Source organism: Daldinia vernicosa (genome assembly GCF_022497035.1).
Source record: "Daldinia vernicosa strain CBS 139.73 unplaced genomic scaffold F5Y00scaffold_27, whole genome shotgun sequence".
Taxonomy (NCBI): Eukaryota; Fungi; Ascomycota; class Sordariomycetes; order Xylariales; family Hypoxylaceae; genus Daldinia; species Daldinia vernicosa.
In genome coordinates, this window is record NW_025953943.1 from 38,532 (window position 1) to 55,017 (window position 16,486).

General features: G+C 47.4%; 5 protein-coding genes across 5 annotated transcripts; 2 read left to right on the forward strand and 3 right to left on the reverse strand.

Annotated features, from left to right (window-relative positions):
• The first annotated feature begins 4,024 nt into the window (after window positions 1-4,024).
• On the forward strand, window positions 4,025-6,063 carry F5Y00DRAFT_88180 (uncharacterized protein). Its single transcript, XM_048014293.1, has 2 exons — window positions 4,025-4,512; window positions 4,618-6,063. The coding sequence occupies exons 1-2, from the start codon at window positions 4,181-4,183 to the stop codon at window positions 5,819-5,821; spliced, it is 1,536 nt and encodes a 511-aa protein (XP_047864180.1). The 5' UTR covers window positions 4,025-4,180; the 3' UTR covers window positions 5,822-6,063.
• An 893-nt stretch (window positions 6,064-6,956) lies between these two features.
• F5Y00DRAFT_238648 (DNA-directed RNA polymerases II 24 kDa polypeptide) lies at window positions 6,957-8,670 on the reverse strand. The gene is made up of 3 exons (XM_048007990.1): window positions 8,229-8,670; window positions 8,039-8,121; window positions 6,957-7,951 (listed from the first exon to the last, which is right to left on the reverse strand). The coding sequence occupies exons 1-3, from the start codon at window positions 8,328-8,330 to the stop codon at window positions 7,426-7,428; spliced, it is 711 nt and encodes a 236-aa protein (XP_047864181.1). The 5' UTR covers window positions 8,331-8,670; the 3' UTR covers window positions 6,957-7,425.
• Window positions 8,671-8,836: 166 nt separating this feature from the next.
• On the forward strand, window positions 8,837-11,103 carry F5Y00DRAFT_238650 (uncharacterized protein). The gene is made up of 3 exons (XM_048007991.1): window positions 8,837-9,258; window positions 9,328-10,497; window positions 10,556-11,103. The coding sequence occupies exons 1-3, from the start codon at window positions 9,124-9,126 to the stop codon at window positions 10,724-10,726; spliced, it is 1,476 nt and encodes a 491-aa protein (XP_047864182.1). The 5' UTR covers window positions 8,837-9,123; the 3' UTR covers window positions 10,727-11,103.
• A 1,474-nt stretch (window positions 11,104-12,577) lies between these two features.
• On the reverse strand, window positions 12,578-13,422 carry F5Y00DRAFT_88222 (uncharacterized protein). Its single transcript, XM_048014294.1, has one exon. It carries the CDS (start codon window positions 13,280-13,282, stop codon window positions 12,728-12,730), a length of 555 nt encoding a protein of 184 aa, XP_047864183.1. The 5' UTR covers window positions 13,283-13,422; the 3' UTR covers window positions 12,578-12,727.
• Window positions 13,423-13,508: 86 nt separating this feature from the next.
• Window positions 13,509-14,298, reverse strand: F5Y00DRAFT_262641 (uncharacterized protein; the record flags this gene model as incomplete). The annotated part of the gene is made up of 2 exons (XM_048011416.1): window positions 13,509-14,082; window positions 14,171-14,298. 2 exons carry the CDS (start codon window positions 14,296-14,298, stop codon window positions 13,509-13,511), a joined length of 702 nt encoding a protein of 233 aa, XP_047864184.1.
• Window positions 14,299-16,486: the final 2,188 nt, after the last annotated feature.

Sequence of the window (16,486 nt, forward strand, 5' to 3'; positions counted from 1 at the left end):
ATAGGCACATAACCCGAGGTGAAAGACAGAATCTAAACAAGCCTCAACCAACACGCTATATATGTATGTATTATTAGCCTTATCCCATCGAACGTGTCTTACGTAGGTTGAGGTAGTTAGCTTAAAAGTTTTGACCGGGCCGAAGAACTCTTATCGATGCAACGCCGTACTGCCGTATCGCCCGAGTAAGTTCTACATGCACTAACAAAATATCCTTACGCGGCTCAAGCCAACCCCCATCAGCAGATGATATAATATGTAAGACGCGTAAGATTCATGTACCATGTTATCCTGGGGAAACCCGGACCCCTACTACTAGGTAGTATCCACGTAGGTATAGGTATATAAGATGACTTTTCCACGTTTCGTTTATAACGGAATAGGTGGTCAATTTTGCCATTTTACCGTGATTTGACCGTCGCCGCTATAAGCCTAAGAGAGAGAAAAGAGAAGATGGTTGGGGGAACCGGTAAGGATTAGCCGAGAAAGACAAGGCCTCACGTGCCTGTATGTATGTACATACATATGCTTTTCGCGGGAGTCTGCCTTGATTCGAATTCGGTGAACTTGGAGATGGCAAAGGTGAAAGCTAGACTTAAGTTGGAATAACTAGGAACAGTAATAATTGTTAGTAATAACATGCGGAGTCGACGTGGGATCTGCTGTACATTAGTATACACAGGTACATATGTACAAAGTAGCCACTTGGCCAGAGCTTTTCGAGATGGACCCCCTGTCGAATTGCCCCGCCAGACCCGCTAATGAGACCCTTGTGTTGAGATGCGCGCATCGATCTGCAGGCACCCTGGTCCACTGCCAGCTTTTCCTGCAATGGGAAGCTCTTAAAAAGATATCGTCGAGCAAAAGTCAACCCTGCGCGTTCAAGGTTTATGATAACTCTGGTCATGCCTCCAACGTCGGTTGTGGTAAAGATGTAGTATATTGCGTGTACATAGGCAGGTATGTATTAATTGCCTACCTATCTTTTATACGTGATTTTAACTAGGTAGTTATTTTGAAATTTCAAAACTGCTTATGTTGTAAAGGACCCTTCTAAGAAGCTATGGTAATTTCGTTAACAGGTGACCTTGTACGAGTAATGCGTTCAAAAAATTTTTTATATCGCCGTATTAAATGGCGAGATCGCCGACAGGTTTTTCGTTATCAATCACCCTGCCACCCATATCTCGTACTATATATGTAATGAATCGCTCCAAACGGCCGGGTGCTAGTTGGATGTTAGTGGGATGCATCCCATTGCAATTACACTAACGCATGGGTTAATTACCACGTACATACACACACTAGTATACTTTTGCGACGCAAGGACAAACGTGGGAGAAGACTAGTACAAATCTCAAATAGAGTTTATACATAGGTACCTTTAAGGGTACGCTATTATTCAGGTTTAGGTATGTCCAGTATGGACGAAAGGCCTAGACTCCTAACTAGACGCCACAATAGCCTATCCATATACATTTCAGCCTTCGCCTCAGTTCGACTTACTCGCGGCTCCTGTCAAAAGCAGGTCAGTTGGATGATTACTCGTACATACATAGGCCTGCCATATTCTTGCATTTGAAGAAGCCAATTGCTATCATTGGTAGGAAGCCAAGCACCGGACCAACCTTACCTCTATAGTAGGTATCCCGAAAGGCTAAGCATTTCGCAATACGGAAGACCTTACAATATGTTTGTTTTCTCCGTGTGATAGACATTAAATAATTCTATAACTACCTACACGTAGCAATACGGTGGCTAATAGGAGCGAAGTAATTGGTAAACCCGCTTCGAGTACAGGTAGTACCTAAATGCTTCTCAACTTCAAGTTGCTTAAGCCTTTTATAGGTTAGGCAGATTATAGTGTCAATAACTTCGCATGCATTGCCCTTTAAACCACCGCTAAAATCTAAGCTAATTACGTTAGCTTGAGACTATCTTAATAAAACGTGTAGGCAACGCTAGTCGGTTACACTACATTACCTGAGGTACATAAGTTTGTATGTCTCAGCCCGGATAGATTAATTAAAGCAAATAGACGTACACAATGCGCATAATAATACAATATAGCGGTCTAGAATATTGAAGTTCTTTATAAACTATAAATTTTGCCCAATGCGTCTTACAAATAAATACTTGTTTTAGGTACCTACCTAGTTAGAATCTCTACTAATTAGGTAGTAGGACACTAGCTTTAGCAGACGCTATGTAGAACAATCAATGACCGATATTAAGGAACGAGATCAGACGATGATTCCTTCGGGTTGTGCTTTGCCAACTCCAAGATGGGCATAAGAATAGATAAGTCCCGAAGTAGTGGCTCCTAGCAAACGTTTTGCTTATCTGCTTCAAGTACCTAACATCTCCACCAAATAACATTGAACATCCTAGCCCACTTGTATGTACTACTAACGTATGCACAGACTCGGCCCATGTCTTCGGGTCCGATATACATCGTGTTCAAAATCCTATCGTCCGACTTCCTGTATCTAGTGTAGCCCATACATACACAGGTAGACAAGCTTAACCCAGTGCTCGCGTGAGCCAATTGTCGCACGCTTCCCGTCAGAAAACCTCGCTTAAAGAATTTGTACCAAGCCAATCACGCCAATTTGGAGATCGTATTGGTGACGGAGGCGGCACTAGGAAGAGCGTGGGGACGGCATATGTACAGATGTACGTTACATGCTAGTTCGCATCGCACATGGGTCTAATAGCATATCTAGGTACGTACTTGATCGTGACACCGCTAGGTAACCCAGCCTCTTTACTTGGCGCGCGGAGGTGACAGAATAAGGCCTGGCAAATCAAACTCCGTGATGGGTAACGGCGTTGAGCGCTTCGTGATAGCTAAGATGAGTTGAGCATGGAGGGATTAGCGCTTTAAGATTGAAAATGGCACTAACGGAAGTGCGCTAATGGGAAAACGGCACCTCGATAAATTTGTTTGATATCTCCCCAGCTCCCACGCAGCCACGCCATCAACTATATCGATCGACTCTAGCGAACTGCAATCATCCGGTCTCTCACGTCTGTGTCCTTCCTCTCGACACGGACGTGGAAATGGTGTGCTCGCACAACATATGTACGGCATATAGTACCTACGTTAGACGTTGTATTTCATCGCACATACTTTACCTGGCCGAGGTCATCGTGCATATTTCCGAAGTATTAGATATAGGTAAACATCTGCGTACGGAAAATGATGGCCACAAATCTTGGGCTTGATAGATTAGATCCCATCTAATAAGGATCCTAGTTAGGTAAGGTTGAAGTCTAGTGTACCTAGTCTTCTAGTGTACATACACTAGTGTAAGTAACACATAGGCGTACAAGGCACATAGCCCCTTGTAACTCGAGCAATCCTACCTAACCTACAGTAGTGTTATCTTTTCTAGTGTATACCTAGGTACATAAAGGATGCTGAGCCGTGGTGGCGGATATACTTTGCGCTTGCACTTACACTATGTGCATACACTAGACATGTATTCCTTGTTAGATAGATATATTACATGTGGGATAATGAGCTTGTACATGAGGTACCTGTTCCATGTACACGATGTACATGATAACGTTTAGCCCTCAACCTACCCGTCCCCAAATCCCTACTCCCACATCCATGCTACCATAAACTACAACTTCTCTAGTTTCCCCCATAGATCCATACGGCACGTTTTCTCTCATCTTCTATCTGTCAGTATCGAGAACACGACATTTACTACGATGCGCGATTCAAGGTTCTTGATGTCATATACCTTTCACCTTCACCACCGGCATCATTATAACTGCGTATTCCATGTATCGTCTAGTAGACTTGATGCGAGTGTCGTTGGTAGAGGATCACAATCCAATTATTCATCGTCATAAGTGGGATACGGATACGATACTCTGGATCCCTTTGAGCCGATTTTTCGTAAATTGGATATTTCGAAATACAACAAACAACTCTCACACGGCCCCTTTCGTCTGGATCTTAACGAGGAGGAGGAAAAGGAAAGACTTCCAGTTGTTGCAGCGGTCGACGAACTCATGTTCCGGTGGGCCAAATTGACCCTCCAATTTAACTGTGAACACCGTTGCGATTCTATTGCGCTCGGTGTACTCTGAAGACAACGTATCCATCCCCGCTCGTCCCCTCTACGGAGGTTGACGAGCGTGGTCAAGTTCGGGCAGAGGCAAGATGCCCCTATACTCGTCGCCGCCGCCGTACCGTACTCCCGAGCAGGACAAGCCGACGCTTCTGGTTTGTTGGTGGATTACGCTATTTTGCACCGTCATAATTCTATTACGCATCGCCGGTCGTTTTATCCGGTCTGAGAAGCTGTTTAGGGAGGATAAGACGGCCGCGCTGGCCATCATTCCGCTCTATCTGCGCATGGGATGTGTTCACGTTATTCTGGTTTACGGGACTAATAATGCACACTTCCACCACGAGATGACGGACGAAGAGATGCATATGAAGTCCGTGGCTAGTGGCTTGGTGCTTGCTAGCCGGATCTTCTATGCGGCAACGTATGTACCTCGTCCTTTAGATCAGACGAATTCTTCTTGGTGTACTTCACTTAGCAAGCCGTTTTGCCATCAACCGTTTATATGCTAACTTGTCGTCGACTCAAGGCTCTGGACTCTTAAAGGCGCCATCCTTGAATTTTTCAAGCGCCTAACGAGTATTACCTGGAATCGTTCGCACGAAATCACATTGATCTTCATACGAGCTACTCTGGCTGCGACCTTCGTGGCTGTTCTAATAGCAGATTTGACGGAATGCCATCCGTTCGTTCACTATTGGCAAGTTATGCCCGATCCTGGAGGCCAATGCCGTCAGGGATTTGCCCAACTCATCACAATGGCGACTTGCAACATATTAACCGACCTTCTCCTCGTTTTCTATCCGATTCCTATAATCCTCACCAGTCATATGAGTACTAAGAGGAAGGTCCAACTAACATTACTATTTTCCGTGAGCCTGACGGTCGTAGCGATGACGGGTTATCGTATCCCTCGAATAATCCGCGAGCATGGAAACCAGCAGTTACGCTCTCTGCTTGCTTCCGTCGAACTTCTTTTTGCTACAGCCGCGGCTAATACGCTTGTCCTCGGATCGTTTGTCCGGGATCGAGGTGTGAAAAAGACTAGATATAGACACAACTCCACAACTGCCGAGTCTATTGATCACTCGATCGAACGCAGGCCTATGTACCAAAGGAACTGGGGTAGTGATGAAGACCTGGTGAGAGATTTGGGCCTTGGCGTAGATCGCGAACTTCAGAATGCTGCAAGACAACAAAGCCAGGCCGAAAAGCCGGCCAGACCTGTCTTAACTGTGGATACTTGGCAGTTTCCTCAACGTCGTCAAAGCAATGCAGCACATGATCTACTGGACCGGGATCAAATTATTACATCTCGAAGCAACTCTTCCATAACTCCTCGCAGAGTTTCCTTCTTCGACGTTGGCGGGCTACTGGATGGCGAGCCGTCTCGAAGTGTACGGGATAGCTTTAACTCTAACCTTGAACCACCGTCTCCTCTTTCTCCAAGCTCCCCTCCACCCACAAAGCAAGCGACAAGCAGTGGTTTCCGCCGTGGCTCCCAAGTCGTTTTACAAGATTTAGGCGGTCTTCTGAATCCTCTTAATCCTCTTAATCCTAAACAATCTCGGGCGACTTCCAAGAATGGAACTGAACTAGAATCAATACCTCAGCACCCCCAAGAAGCGCTACACGATCCTACCAATAGCCGGAACAGCTCAAACGACACATACATAGACACAGACCAGAAAGACTCGAGGGCTGGCAGTTCCCGTAAGACTTCGTTGCGGTGATTTTCAATATTCGGATTAACTCCTATGGCTCTCCTTAATAATAGGCGTTGCACCTCTTTGACGCAGTAGCTTAATCGGCAACCGTCTGCATTATAACCATTAACCACCGTAATCGAACGATGGGGAGTTATGGCTAAGATTCAGGGTTTGAGAACTCCTTTGCAATTATTCAGTTCCCGAGAAAGGAATCGACTTAGGCCGACAGTCGTAACTTACGCATCACCCTCTATATCATAACGTCATTATAATTCAATATTACAACGCCAACATAATAATTACCTGCTTGCCGAATTCAACTATCCCATAATTTAATGTCTTGAGGAGACAACAGCTTGCCAACTGTCAGAGCGTCTGGAGCGCTTTAGGGTGCACAGGACGAGATACTAATACGCACGACCGCGCGCGGCTTACGAAATTCACGAAATAACATGAACATACTTATTCACCTGCTAAACTCTATCATATTATGAGATCACGACGTCGATGCTGGGAATCTTCTATACGTTGTATAAATACATCTATTATCTATATACGAAAATTTTCAACGACATAAGATCGAATAAAGATTTAATCATATATATTTCTATAAAAACAATCGAGCTTGTCCCAAGACTGGACTACCTGGCGTTATTTTCTAAAATCTTTTTTTTTTTTTTTCGGATTGGAATAGGGGTTTGTCGCAGTGGCACGAATAAGGGCATACGGGGCTGTGGGTGTCCCTTCGGAGTTTGGATAGGTGCATGGGGGACACTAAAAGAGGCACTCGAGGCGCGCTCTTGGGGAAGGGGGAAAATCAAGGGCCCTGATACTAGAACACACGGGGTCATGTTCATACCAGAGCCTTTTGTTGTTGCTGTGTTTTCGCCGTCGTCGTTTGCTGCTTCGTACCAGATACCCCCGAGCGCTACGCGCTTATTTTTTCATAGGGCGTTAAAATCTATATAGATACGTGACATACAGATGCTAGATTATATATCTGATTTATATATACTTCAATGCTTAATCGCCCCCTTTCTTGCAAGTTGGTGATAATACCTCTGCGGGGGCTGGGACATGCGTAGAGGGGAGTTTGATAGATTGTAACCAATAAATGTAGTGTTCACGAAAGAACCACGACGTTTTGAACGAAGGAGCCTTGGTAATAAAATATCTGATAATGTCTACATCTAATTACTCGCGACAGGACAGTAGGTAATAAGAACTTGGAGATAACCACATCTAAGTAAGATGGACTTTGCCGTAGTGAGCTTGACACGTATTCTCGATTACTAGAACTGCAATTTCCCCTTTTTCCTCACGTGGTGGTGGCTCTATGTTCAAATTGTAACGAGAGCGAAGCTTCCTCCTCCCCTCTTCCTCAATTAGTAGAAAATCAATCAACCTCTGAGTAGCTGCGGGGGATAGATTTTTAAAATGACCTCCCGAGCTGCAGACCAAATAACGCCGTCCTCTGCCAAATCAAGTCATGCTCGTAGACGCCGGTATTTTGCAAAGCTTTCTTCCTCCCTCCTCCTCCTCCTCTACTTCTTCCGCCATTACCTAGAGATAGCCGCGGGGTGGGTGTAGGTGTAGGTGTAAGTGCGGGTCCGGGTTCGGGTTCGGGGTTATACGCATAGTCTGTAACTGGCGTAGCGACCGGCCGTCTCGCTGGTGCGGATGATCTTGACGACCTGGCCGCGCTTCATGCCGAAGTACTTGGCGACGGGGTCCTTCTGCAGGATACGAGGGAGCTGCGTCTCCTTGAGGCGGTAGCGCTTGAGCAGGGCGACCTTCTCCTCTCTACTGAGAAGGACATGACGGGGCACGAGCTCGTGGTGCGTAATGTTGATCAGAAGGTCCTCCTCGAGAAACCACTCGATGGAGGTCCACTGGGCGAACTTGGCGATCTCTTTCTTGGCCGAGGCCGACACGGCCACGTGGGATACTAGGATCCCCGTGCTGTGGTTCTCCTGCGCGCACGACTTGCCGAACTTGCGCATGTGTTCCGCTCCCAGCGAGTCCTCGTCGTGGAACTCTACCCATATCGTGCCAACTTCGGCTTTCGGTTCCGAGTTTGACGGCGTGGTGGGAGAGGCCAGTTTCTTCATCATCTCCGGGCTCGGTCGCGCCGAGAACTTGAGCTTCGAACGTCTTTGCAAGGTAAGGCGTAGGTTAGCTTAGGTAGTTATTCCCATCTGAGATAGGTTGCCTAGGTAGGTAGTGTCCTCGAATACGTACACGACAGAGCCGTCCATGTTGCAGTAGATGTTCTTGAACGACTCCAGTGAGATGTTAACTTCTGTCTCGGAGAGTTCGTATCCCTAGTAGCGCATTAGTATAAATGGCGTATTTGCGCGGCAGACGTAGCAGGTTGTGCGGTTATAGGTTAGGAGCTATGAGGCGATGAAGGGCATAGTCGCTTTCTTACTCTGTCTTGGACCATCTCGTGAACGGTTCTCCATGCTCGCCACGTCTTGACCGCGGTCTTCTCGTTTACTTCGTTGTTAGGGTTGTTTTCCTGGTCCGACATCGTGGGGGCTACGCGACTTTAGATATTTAATGCTCGGATGATCGGATGATTGGATGCTGTACTCGCGTAAATGGTTCGTCGCGACGCTTTCACGAGGTGGAGGTGGGTGCCGGAGTTGAAGAATTGACAAGTAAAGAAAGACAATGCAAGTTCAGCCTTGCGTTACGAAGATGAAAAATTCCAAGGTACTTCGTACCTGTCTGGCTTTATCTGCAGGGGTTAATGCAGCAGATAAGGTACGTACCGTACCTGTCAATTGTGGCCAGTATCCTTGCATGAGTGCAACCCACTAATAGTCACACAGTAAGGCTAGGTACGTAGTAAGCAGATTGGTGAGACGTTGAGTGACGGGAGAATCTCGGTTACACTTCCAGTTTACACTTCCAGTAGTGTATAAGAGCACAGTGCACTGACCACTGAGCCCGCTCCGGCCACAGCCACTAACCTAGTAAATTCAACTAGTTAGGTTAAAGTTAGGTTAAAGTGCATTGTTAAATCAAGATTACTTTTTTTTTTTAATTTTTTAAAAACTACCTAACTGGTGGTCCGACTCCGAAATTTTCCTCTGTGCTGAACCTGGCAGGCCTTTAAGGACCCTGAAGATCTGGCCTTCTTTCCCCTTGGTATCTCTTGGGTTTGCCAGTCACTTTTTCATGACCTATCTTCCCTACCTAGGCATTACTCTCTTTCTTTTTATATAATAGATATAGATCAAAAACTCACTCTTTGGTCCTTGTCGTTTAACCCTATTCCATTCATTCTCTAACCCGTCCCTACGTTATAGAGAGCGATCATGGCTGAGGTTGCTGCTACACCCGCTCCCGCCCCGGCGGCCGAGAACAAGAAACCTGAGAAGCCTAATGCCGAGCTCTTCCAGGAGCAATTGGCTAAGGCCGAGAAGGAATACCAGGACTCTTTTGCTAGATACGTAAGCTGCGCATCCGCCCATTCGCAATAGTTACGGTAGAGGCGTCTAGGTATTAATAGTAAAATATAGAATGCTGTTAAGCAAAAGGTCGAGCTCGTCACGGGAAACAAGAACAAGGACACTCAGTCTCCCCTTCAAAAGCGCCGCCAGGAGCTTATCGCTCAAGCCAACGAAATCCGCAACAAGCAAGGCGCCGGCAAGAACACCCGCAACACTAAGCTGGATCAGATCAAACGCCTCGACGAACAGCTGCGATCCCGAATCGCAGAGCAGAAGAATGCGCGTGGCAAGGTTAACTTCAAGAGCGTCGAGGATCTCGACCGTGAGATCGAGCATCTGGAAAAGCAGGTCAACGGCGGCATGATGAAATTGGTCGACGAGAAGAAGGCTTTAGCCGAGATATCTAACCTCCGAAAGCAGCGCAAGAACTTTGCCCAGTTCGACACTTCGCAGAAAGGAATCGACGAGCTAAAGGCCAAGATCAAGGAAATCAAGGATAGCATGGACGACCCCGAAGCCCGTGCGCTAAGCGAACAGTATACCAAGATCCAGGCTGAGCTTGACACCATCAAGGCAGAGCAAGACGAAGCCTTCAAGAACCTGAATTCTCTGCGCGACGAGCGAAGCAAGCTACAAGCTGAGCAGCAAGAGAAGTTCCAGGCCGTACGTAAGCTTAAGGACGAGTACTACAGTGCGAAGAAAGCTTTTGGCGAGTATGAGCGCGAGGCACGCCAACGAGCCCGAGAACGACAGAGGGCCGAGCGCGAGCGCATCGAGAAGGAGAAGAAGAAAGAGCGTGCGCAGAAGCTGCTCCAGGAGGCTAGCGACCCTGCCTATCTCGAGGAGATCCGGAGAGCCAACAGTCTCCTACAATACTTCGACCCGTCCTCCGCCCCTGCTGAGAAGGCTCCTCTTCTAGCTGACAGCGGTCTGAGTGCTCAAGCTTCGCGCAAGGTTGACGACTCGGGCTTGAAGGGAACCAGGTTAGTGCGAAAGGAAGACCGTGGCGACGATTACCTACCTGCCGTGAAGAAGGGGAAGAAGGGCAAGAAGGGTAACAACGCCGAAAAGGGCGGCAATGCCGAAAAGGGCTTCAGCCTGCCCCCTGCTGTTATCGATGACTGCTCATTCCTAGGAATTAACCCTCCTATGGGCTCTGAGGACGTTGCTGCTGCTGTCGAGAAGGTCAAGGCTAAGTTGGAGCACTGGAAGTCGGACCAACAGGCCCAAACTCAACGTGTAAGTTGCATTCTTAGAGTTCATATTCATATTATAAAATATGGCTAACGAAACGTAGAACATCGAGAAAGCCAAGAAGGAAATTGAGAAGTTAGAAGCCGAGGAGGCTGCTGAGGCTTCCGGTACCGCAACCCCCAACGGTGTCAATGGGGACAAGAAGTCTGACGACAAGGTGGCGGCCGTAACGTCGGATCTAAAGGAGGCATCATTGGAGGAGAAGTCGGCTTAGAAGTCCACCGCGCCATTAATTGCCAGCCACCAGTCAGTCGAGGTTATTTAGATGGAATTCTCGGATCGGGTAAAAAAAAGGAATTAAAAAAAATAAAAAGCTTCCACCGCCACGCAACATCCAAACTCGATTTCCTATTTGAGGGAGAAAAGACGAATTGCTGTTTTTGGTTTTCTTCTCGGGTGGGACAAGAAATGAATGAACACGAACGAACAAAGGGGGGGCGGGCTGGCTGGCTGGACTATAGGGAAAAATAAATTTTCGAGGGTTAGATTTCACAGCATCATTATTATCACCATGTATTTAGCACAGCATTAAAACGCCTACCTAGCTACCCTATTCCCGCATCTCTCACACACATATTATTGTACATGTATATCACAGTTCGTCTCGTGTGACTCGTTCCCGCCTCTCTATTATTACGGTACTGTCCATCTGGTTTGATAGAAGGGTAGATAATCATTATATTGGTATGCGGCAACAGTATACGCTATGTAGATATCCTATGAGATTGTTATGTAGGTAGGTAGGTATAATATAAAAAACAGTAGTTAAAATCAAACAAACAAGCGGCATCCTCGATTACATACATACATACATACATATATTAGGATACGCATACACGACCCTCCATTCGGCGAGCTGCCTTTCGTAAGTAAGTCTGTCTCATGTCCTGTCCTCTATTACGTGATCCTCGCGGGACCCTATCTATTTTGGCCTTTTGTTTTTTTTCGGTCTGAACAGGTTCGTTGATTCGCCCCCTTGCTCAACCCACTAATACACACATACATACCTACCTACATATATGTATATTGGGGAGAAGGAGGGGATGGTTGGTTGGTTGATGATTGATTGACTGACTTAGTCGTGCATGGGCAATGTCTCATAAAAACATTGGGTCGGGTCGGGACTGCCCCCTCCTCCTCCTCCATCGTTCCAAGTGCTCGTGTTGTTTCGTTTCGTTCCCGGCAGATGCGGATCCTGTGGAGATGGGATGGGGCAGATAGATAGATGGGTAGATGGGTGGATAGGTAGGTATGTATGTATGCATGTTCATGTATGTATACAGTGGTAGGTACCTAGGTATGATACGTCTACGACGACTGCTTGTCTAGCAAGTAGGTAGGTAGGTATGCATCATGTATGTATTCACATGCTCGCCCGTACTCATATCTACCTATCTACCTATCTATCTATCTATAGAGTTTAGGTATACGCATATGTAGTACACAGACAGACGAATATTCAAGTTGTTGTCCGTAGCTCGCGAGCCGGTTGACGATCACGTTATATTAGCTCATACAGGCGAGCGAGCAAGAGCATGAAGGTACCGTGTAGAAGAAGAAAAGGAAAAAAAGAAAAAAAAAGAAAACGCATCTATACCGATCTATCTTACCATTAGGTAGACAGGCAGGCAGGTATCCCACTACATCTCCATCTCGCAGTATCAAGTCCCCTATGTAGTCCAGCAAGCACGGTCGTTGACACCCCTTCCCCCTCCCCCCTCGCTGATTTACATCCCGAGCCGGGAACCGCTTACCATGTACCTATATATGAGGTATGTATGTATGTATGTATGTATGTATGTATGTATGTATGTATGTATGTATGTATGTATGTATGTATGTATGTATGTACGTACATGTAGTATATAAAAGGGCTCGCCCACTTCCCGTCGCCTACGTGTCAGCCGCATCGCCATAGGGCGGGGGAGCACCGAGACGCGTGACTGAACGGCAAGCTACAGCTACAGCAAGCAGAAGCAGCTCGAAACTCACTCGCTCGCTCACTCACTCCTGCTGCCGTGCCCTACCTAATCTGATCTGATGCTTTTGATGCCCGGCTGGAGGGTGAACACGTCTGCCTACCCTATCGAGCCAAGCCCGAATGCAAAAGAGACGAGGGGAAAAAGAAAAAAAGAGAAAAGAAAAAAAGAAGAAGGGCACATGCGTTTGCCTACCAACGCCCATATCCGTGGGTCATTCCGAGCCATGATTTGACTTAAGACAATGTTTCATTAACTTTGTTGTATATTGATTTGACTAAAGTACCTCGCTCTGCTATGCTGCTCTTCTCTGCTTGGACGATAAGTCGATAGGTATATCGTAACTCCGCTCTCTCCCTCTCTCCCTCTCGCGCAGGTAAGAAAATCTCCGTCCCTATGTGCCGACAGCGGGCACGGACAACAAACACATCGCAGAAGTGAAACAAGTGAGCAACCAAAAGGCAAGTGAGAAATAAAAGCTTGCCGGATCCTTGCCCTTGCTCGTCCAACCAATACCCATATGGAACACCCCGTACGCCCAATAGAATCCCGAGGAAGATATTGCCACCCGTCTTAGAAATGACTCCCAAGGTCGAAGTAGAACCCAGCTCCTCAAGGAAAACAGGAACAAAATGAATAGAATCTGTGTTGAGTTGTGTCTTGTGTGAACAGTTTGTCAAAAAGAGCAGATGTCTCGCCGCTATGCAGAAAAGAAATGGTATCTGGGACGTTTTCCCTCCTCCCATCCATGCAACAGATACGGTGGTCATGATGCGCTTTCGTGGTCTCATGAATAGTTTTGCTTGTTCTTTTCGAATTAATTCAAAGAAATGAAATATGTCGTGTGTAGGTAGTAGATATGCAAGCCGTGTTGTGATCCAATTTTACAAGAGTGGCGGAGAGGGGGGGGGAACAGGATAGTCTAGGCGTAAAGCTGTCGAGGTCACGGCCGGCTAGATGAGATAAAGCTTCTAACCATCTTCTCCAACCAACTATCACTCCAGCTACGACTCAAAGTCAGTAGGTCTGGAAGTAAGCAGTCGGCGGTGCGGTCGGCGGCCGGTAGGTGCTATGCCTTCTTTGAGGTCCGGGTGGCGGTGCAAGTGGGTTCGCAACCGGTCCCGGAGTCCTCCTATCTATCCTGTCAATTCTGTCCATGGGCGGCGGGGGTGTCCTTCTTGCAAGAGGGTTCCGTTCCCGCTCCCTCTCGTGAAAGGTATCCCCTGCCACCGTAGCCGTTGACGCACCGGTGCCCCGTCTGCTAACCTTCCGTGATCCGCTTAAGGCACTCAACGGAGGGTCTTTGACTGCAGGTTCGTCATCGGGTGGGAGGGTCAATTCCACCAAGCTGTAAAAATATTCTAGCACTTCTGGGTACCGCTGAACGCTAGATTGCCAATCCTCGTCGATTCCTCTCTTCAGAGTCGCTTGGGCCGCGGCAATCTCGTTGGGATGCGGGGGGGCGTGGTAGTAGTGGTATGCGTGGGCTGTTAGTCGTTCAAGATGTTGCGAGTGTGCAGCCTTGCGTCGTTCCGTGAGCAGTCGGAAATACTCGAGTATGTAGTCCTGAGCGTGTGCTCGAACCCACGAACTAGTGCAGGTTTAGTAGGCTGCTAGGTATACGAAGGCTCAAGAGTCGGCCGGGGATAGGCACGAAACACGAAGCACGAAACACTTACCGTACGTCATTATATACGGATTGCATCATGCGGGACTCTGCTTGCTCGACGGCAATCTCGAGCCCTTTAGCCTCGCAATCGCAGGCGAGGCTGGCGGGAGCGTGGCAGATAGCACAGTCCGGGTCCATTCTGATGATGGACTTGCGGGGTTTATGTTCCCTGGTATACATCTTAGCGGCGTGAAGCCGGAGGTGGCGGGCAGGAAAGCCGGGATGTAGAAAATGGTGAACATGGGCGGAGGTGTAGAGTATAGATGGGATTATTGTACGACGACGCTGTTCACTTGACGACCCGAGAAGGGTCCATGACAAGAGGGAAAGAAGAGGGAAGGAAAAAGGACCGGGGGAGCAGGGCGAAGGCACAAGGAGTGACTGACCTGTATTATGAACAATAGCGAAGAAACAACACAGCAGGCTTGACAATGCGCAGAGTCGCAGCAGGACAACGTGGGAGCAAGAGGGGGAATTGGTCGAGAGTGAGAAGCAGTCAGTGGCTAGCTTCAGAAAGTTGGCCTGCAGGAGCCAAAGGCTGACCGCCCTGTTGAGTGCCGCGATAGTCAATTGAGGGCAGCAAATAAGGAGGACCGTAGTCAGTTTGCGTCCCGATGGCACCGATATCTGGGCGCGCAAGATACCGCTTGTATGGAGCGTGGGGAACGCGGAGAGCGAGGGAAATTCCAAGAACCCGCGACGGGAGAGACGAGGAATAGTAGACTTGTCGGTGGATCAACGGGGGGCGCTCCCCTATGCGGAAGTGAGATAGTGAGGTTTTGAGAGGCTGGTGCTGGGTCGAAGACGATTCTCTTTGGACTAGCTCTAGCAAGACTGCAGGACTGCAAGACCGCAAGACCGCAAGACTGACTGCAAGACACTTGCACAAGAAGAGAAAGATAGAGAGAGAGAGAGACTAGGTAGGGATTGGGACTTGCAGAGCCTACCTGCAGCATCGACAAGCCCACAAAAAGAGGAACTGGGAAAGCCAATTGCTAGTGGAGAAGATGTTAGACGAGGAGCCCAGCGGAGCCCAAAGACGCCAAAGACGAGCTTAGCGAGCAAGGAGGTTCGTGAGGGGGGACGACAGTTATGTCCACGTTTGGCCACAAGGAAGAAATGTAGCTGTCGTGGCTCGAATGGGTGGCAGGATTACTAGTAGCATGCAGTGTGCATGAGAGTAACCCAATCGAGAGTTTGCATAATCCGGCCGGTCTGGTGTTGCTGCACGAGCCAGTAGCTAATCGAATGTTGGAGAGAAGATGTGACTGGGGGGGGGGATGTATATGTAGATGTAGATGTAGATTGTAGATGTATGTATGTAGGTATGTAAGGTAAAAAGTAAGGTATGTATGGTAAGGTAATGGATGTATATTGCAAATGTAATATACGATATGTATTATTTATTATTACCTATGTTGTTAGGCACGTATGTAGAAAAAAGAAAAAATAAAAAGAGATGATGTGTTTCTCACCCCTAGATAGATATAACTATTGTAAGACGACGACGGGTTACCAAACGATCACGAGAGGGCGTCGAGACTGATGATAGAAAAAGGGATGGATGGATGAATGGTTGAATGGATGGCTAGATAAGTTAGTTGTATGAGATTAGACCCCTACTATGTGATAGCACACCATTCATATATATATTTATATATATCTCGACCAACAGAATAAGAGAGAAGATCCCTCAAGCGCTTGCTTGTCTGCTTTGTTTGGGTCAGCTTCAACTCCAAACGTGGCAGCGGTAATAGCGGTGGTAGCGGTAGCGGTAGCGTCACTGATGCTCGATAATCCGTACAAAAGGAGAAGGCCCGCAATCTCGAACAGTGTGTTTTGTTTTGTTTTGAGGCTCAGAGGCTCAGAGGCTCCGAGATGGTCCCATTTGACTGGCCGCCCGCCAAGCTCGAGTTGCCCGCAAATGCATCATCTTGCTACAACCCACTAGGATGTTCAATGTTATTTAGTGGGTCTCAGGCATCAAGGCATCAACATATCTTCATATGGCTAATATGTAACCTCTCATACAAATTACTACTGTAAGATACATAATTTGAGAATAGCCTCATCTTCAATATAATCTAATTTTTCAATTGTCTACCCCCAGAGTTACGGCATTTCAAAGTCCTATTATACATTAAAGTCTTCAGAGACAGCCTCTTAAACAGCCTCAATAGCCTGTTTTAATTCCCGTGACATCAACGACTCTAAATCGTAATTACTATCTAGGTAGCCAGTCTTTCATCCAAGCCCACACCTTTTCAATAGGATTTAAATCAGAGCTGTCCGGGGGCCATTCAATCGGGCCATTCAATCGTAAAAA

What these genes read in the sequence shown, in the direction of transcription:
- F5Y00DRAFT_238650 (XM_048007991.1), top strand. Translation starts at nt 9,124, where the DNA reads ATGGCTGAGGTTGCTGCTACACCCGCTCCCGCCCCGGCGGCCGAGAAC. An exon ending in AGGACTCTTTTGCTAGATAC is followed by an intron (nt 9,259 to 9,327) that starts GTAAGCTGCGCA and finishes AGTAAAATATAG; the next exon opens with AATGCTGTTAAGCAAAAGGT. An exon ending in AACAGGCCCAAACTCAACGT is followed by an intron (nt 10,498 to 10,555) that starts GTAAGTTGCATT and finishes AACGAAACGTAG; the next exon opens with AACATCGAGAAAGCCAAGAA.
- F5Y00DRAFT_88180 (XM_048014293.1), top strand. Translation starts at nt 4,181, where the DNA reads ATGCCCCTATACTCGTCGCCGCCGCCGTACCGTACTCCCGAGCAGGAC. An exon ending in CGGATCTTCTATGCGGCAAC is followed by an intron (nt 4,513 to 4,617) that starts GTATGTACCTCG and finishes CGTCGACTCAAG; the next exon opens with GCTCTGGACTCTTAAAGGCG.
- F5Y00DRAFT_238648 (XM_048007990.1), bottom strand. Translation starts at nt 8,330, where the DNA reads ATGTCGGACCAGGAAAACAACCCTAACAACGAAGTAAACGAGAAGACC. An exon ending in ACGAGATGGTCCAAGACAGA is followed by an intron (nt 8,122 to 8,228) that starts GTAAGAAAGCGA and finishes ATGCGCTACTAG; the next exon opens with GGATACGAACTCTCCGAGAC. An exon ending in AACATGGACGGCTCTGTCGT is followed by an intron (nt 7,952 to 8,038) that starts GTACGTATTCGA and finishes TACCTTGCAAAG; the next exon opens with ACGTTCGAAGCTCAAGTTCT.
- F5Y00DRAFT_88222 (XM_048014294.1), bottom strand. Translation starts at nt 13,282, where the DNA reads ATGAGACCACGAAAGCGCATCATGACCACCGTATCTGTTGCATGGATG.